Raw genomic sequence first — 3410 nt, 5'->3', positions numbered from 1 at the left:
CCGGGGCAGGGCGAAGGCTGCACTTCAGGTCCCCGGTGGGGCCTCGTAAACGACGCGGACTTGGGTCCTACGCCTTGAAAGTTCTTACCCGTTTCCTCTAAATAGCGTTTGGGCTGCGTTTTCAGAAGAGCATCCAAAACCCTTCCCATGAGCACAGCGCTAAAGACTGTGGCGGCTGCTTCCGATGGGGGCCCCCAGATGTGCGGCAACATGGGAGGCCGAACAAAGGCGATGGACGTTGTTTGACTAGTAGGGGGGAGGCCGGCAGAGGGGAGGCTGTCTGCAGCGGGCGGAGCTGTTACTCAAGGAGGCCGGCGAGGAGGGGCGGCTGCGGCGGGGCTTTCCCTTTCCCCGCAGCTGCGCCTGGTCACTTAGGTCCTGTGGCCGCTGGTGGCCGTCTCTGCTCAGCCACGTGGTCGCTGCGGGCCCTTTAAACAGTCCGTTCCTCGGGCCCGTTTGCCTAAAAGTGGCCTCTGCAAAGACTCCTAGTGTAGACCAGCCACTGCTTGACATGTAAAGGCAGTTCTGAGACCCCTGCAAGTTTTGATGGACTTTGAAGGTGGTCATCGTGTGTCTGGGCCATTCTCCACTCTTCCAGAGTGTCTCCGTACGAGGCTCTCCCGTGTCCTTAGGCTAAGCGTCCAGACGTGGTAACAGGACGCGGCACTGGACATACTTCCCGTCATGCCCCTGGGCCTCGCCCGGGAGCCCGACGCGCCCGGAGCCCGACGCCGCAGCGCGCTCCCAGCCGGGCCCGGGTTCACTCCCTCCGCAGTCGGGGCAACATCCTCGAGGTTGTGACCGTCTTCACCGCCCCAGCCTCCCCGCTCCCTCCCCGGCCTCCGCAGTGTGGCCTCCGCAGTGCGGCCTCCACAGGCAGGCACGCGCCTACTCGTGTGGGAGCGGGGGCAGCACGGAGGCTCCGGGCGGAGGGGCCACTNCATCCTTCCCAGAGGCCCCCCCCTTCCGGCCGCCCTCCTGCCCTCGGGCCCGCCGTCTGCGGTGAAGACGGAGGATATAGAAGCGATTCCGATTTTGTTTTCATTTAAAAGAACCGTGTTCGTCCAGCCTCCGCGCACCGGAACCGCCGGCCGGAGACNCCGTCCGTTCCCCCCCCCTCCCCAGCACACGGGGTCCCTGACCCTCACCACCCGCTTCCGGGAGAGCGCGGCTGTCATTCCCCCCCGACTGCATACGCGTGTGGTCACACTCGCCGGGCACAACCCCGGCTCCGGCCGCCCACCCTCGCAGAACGCGGGCGTCTTCGGGAAACTTCCGCAGGAGAGGCCAGGACGAGCGGAAGGCCGGGGTGGCCCTGCCCGCGGACAGCGGCGTCGTGCCCCACCCCCACCCCCCCGGGGCCAGAAACTTCCACGGCTCCTCCCTTAGAGACGGATGGAGGTCAATCCAGATATTCTTTTTGTCCATTTATTCTGCAAATGTGTGTTCAACACTTATTACATGATAATAAGAGTAGCTAAAATCTGTGTAATTCAGATGATAAACCCTGTACATGATCTCGTTAGTTTGATTTCAAAACGGAGTCCGCGTAGAGGGACTTAGTCTCGTTCACTCGGACAGAAAACGTGGGGTCCCTTCTGTCCACTGTTCTAGGTGGTGGTNCTTCCTTACCCTGGGGAGGGGCTCCTGTGGCACAAAGTGGCGCCCCCTCCCCCACGCGCCCGACCAGGCCGGGTCTCCTGCCCTGGGCGCAGGAGGTGCGAGGGGCCAGGGGCGTGGACCGTCCCCGCAGGGAGGCCCGTCTCGGCCCGGGACACACGGGACAGTCGGGGGTGGAGAAGAGGGGGCTGCTCGCTCTGCGGGTTGGGGGCTCGGGAAGGTCGGAGCCACTTCACGAGGGGGGATGGCTTGCGGCTGCGGACGGGCCGTGTCCCCGCGCCAGCTCGCCCCTGCGTGAGCCCTCGGGGTGCGCCCCGCGGCCCCTCCCTGCCTCCTGGTGGCCGAGGCCCCTCCTCAAGCTCCGAGTGCCCGCCACGTGTCCGGAGCCCGAGGGTTTTTCTTTGTAACCTGGGGACGTGTAGACTCACGTGAGTCAAAGGCCCCGGGCTGTTCCCGGTTCTTGTATTTGCTTCTGATGAACACCCACCCCCCCCAGGGGGGCCCGCGTGCCCGCGGCGGTGTGTGGTGTGTGGTGCGTACGCGTTTTAGCCAGCTTGAAAGACAGTATTGGACATTGTCTTAATTGCAACACTGAAAGCACGTCTTTTTGTGCGTCTCCCACGTGTTTTCCAGACCGGCTGGAGGGGGACCGGTCGGAAGGCTCCGGGCAGGAGAACGAAAACGAGGATGAGGAGTAACCAGCTCTTCTCGGCAAAGCGCTTAGACGGCCTGGAGTTTGTACCAGACACGTAGTGGGTTTTTTCTTCACGGAGCTTCGGTGCGATGCGCAGGTGACGGCGTTGTGGCGTTTCTCCCTGTCCTGGGGGTAACCGGACATGGGTTTGGGACGACCGTGTGCATGCATTTGGGAGAGTGTGTAAAACAAAACTAGCAAAATGTTTTAAAAACTTTTTGCCACGTGTGAGGAGTGCTAGAAAATGCAAAGTGCAATATTTTCCCTGAACCTTCAGATACGAGAGCTTGGATCAGTGTGGAAGAGTAATTTTCATGGTAGTGAAAATGTTGGTTCAAATAAATTTCTACACTTGCCATTTGCATGATTGTTGCTTTCTAATAAAAGAAGTTGGTTGTTTTAAGATATCCTGAATTTGACTTTTCAGTTAATGCCTCCCACCTTGGCCCACAGTCTCCAGTCTTCCTGTGACATCGGGCTCGCTCGCTCTCCTTTCCTAGATCTGATAACCGTTTTTTCTGGTTGTTTTTTTTTAATGTTTATTTTTTAGAGAGAAAGAGGGCGGGAGCAGGGGAGGGGCAGAGAGAGAGTCAGACACAGAATCGGAAGCAGCTCCAGGCTCCAAGCTGTCAGCACAGAGCCCGACGCGGGGCTCGAACCCACGACCCGTGAGATCATGACCTGCAGATCAGGAGCTGAAGTCGGACGCCCAGACGACTGAGCCCCCCAGGCGCCCCAGTTTCCTCCTGTGTTGCCTTTTGTGTGCTAGAGTCGCACAGGGGGCTGCTTCTCATTTCTCCTCCCAGAGCACGTGACCTTCACTTCTGCTCGCCTTTCACGGCCGGCCGTGACCCCCTTCACCAGGTGCGGAGTCCGCGACGCACCGGCCCCCGGGCTTCCTCTCCAACCGCTCGAGTTCAGCGCCAGCTGTTGCCCGTCCAGCCTTGTCATTCCGGGTCCCCCTCGCCGCTGGCGTCCCACCCCACCCAACCCGGGCCGTCTCCACCCGGCCCTGCATCTCACTAGCAGCCCGGCCCGCAGGGTTGGCCCGCGGAGCGTCCCTCTCGCTCGCGGGGACCCGGGGCACCTGCCTGGC

At 61.3% G+C, this 3410-nt stretch overlaps 1 protein-coding gene across 5 annotated transcripts in view; it reads left to right on the top strand.

Moving 5' to 3' along the window:
- Nucleotides 1-2721, top strand: part of DCAF6 (DDB1 and CUL4 associated factor 6) — a 135615-nt gene extending 132894 nt beyond the window's left edge. For all 5 annotated transcript variants that reach the window (XM_077761785.1, XM_077761784.1, XM_077761782.1 and 2 more), the window contains one exon: nt 2254-2721. In XM_077761785.1, coding sequence (XP_077617911.1) covers nt 2254-2318 — 65 coding nt within the window. In that variant the 3' untranslated portion in view covers nt 2319-2721. The remainder of the gene's footprint in view (nt 1-2253) is intronic.
- Nucleotides 2722-3410: the final 689 nt, after the last annotated feature.

Source organism: Crocuta crocuta, unplaced genomic scaffold (assembly GCF_008692635.1).
Source record: "Crocuta crocuta isolate KB4526 unplaced genomic scaffold, BGI_CrCroc_1.0 scaffold243, whole genome shotgun sequence".
NCBI classification, from domain to species: Eukaryota; Metazoa; Chordata; class Mammalia; order Carnivora; family Hyaenidae; genus Crocuta; species Crocuta crocuta.
The sequence above is the reverse complement of the archived record's forward strand: the minus strand, read 5'-3'. Positions and strand labels throughout refer to the sequence as shown.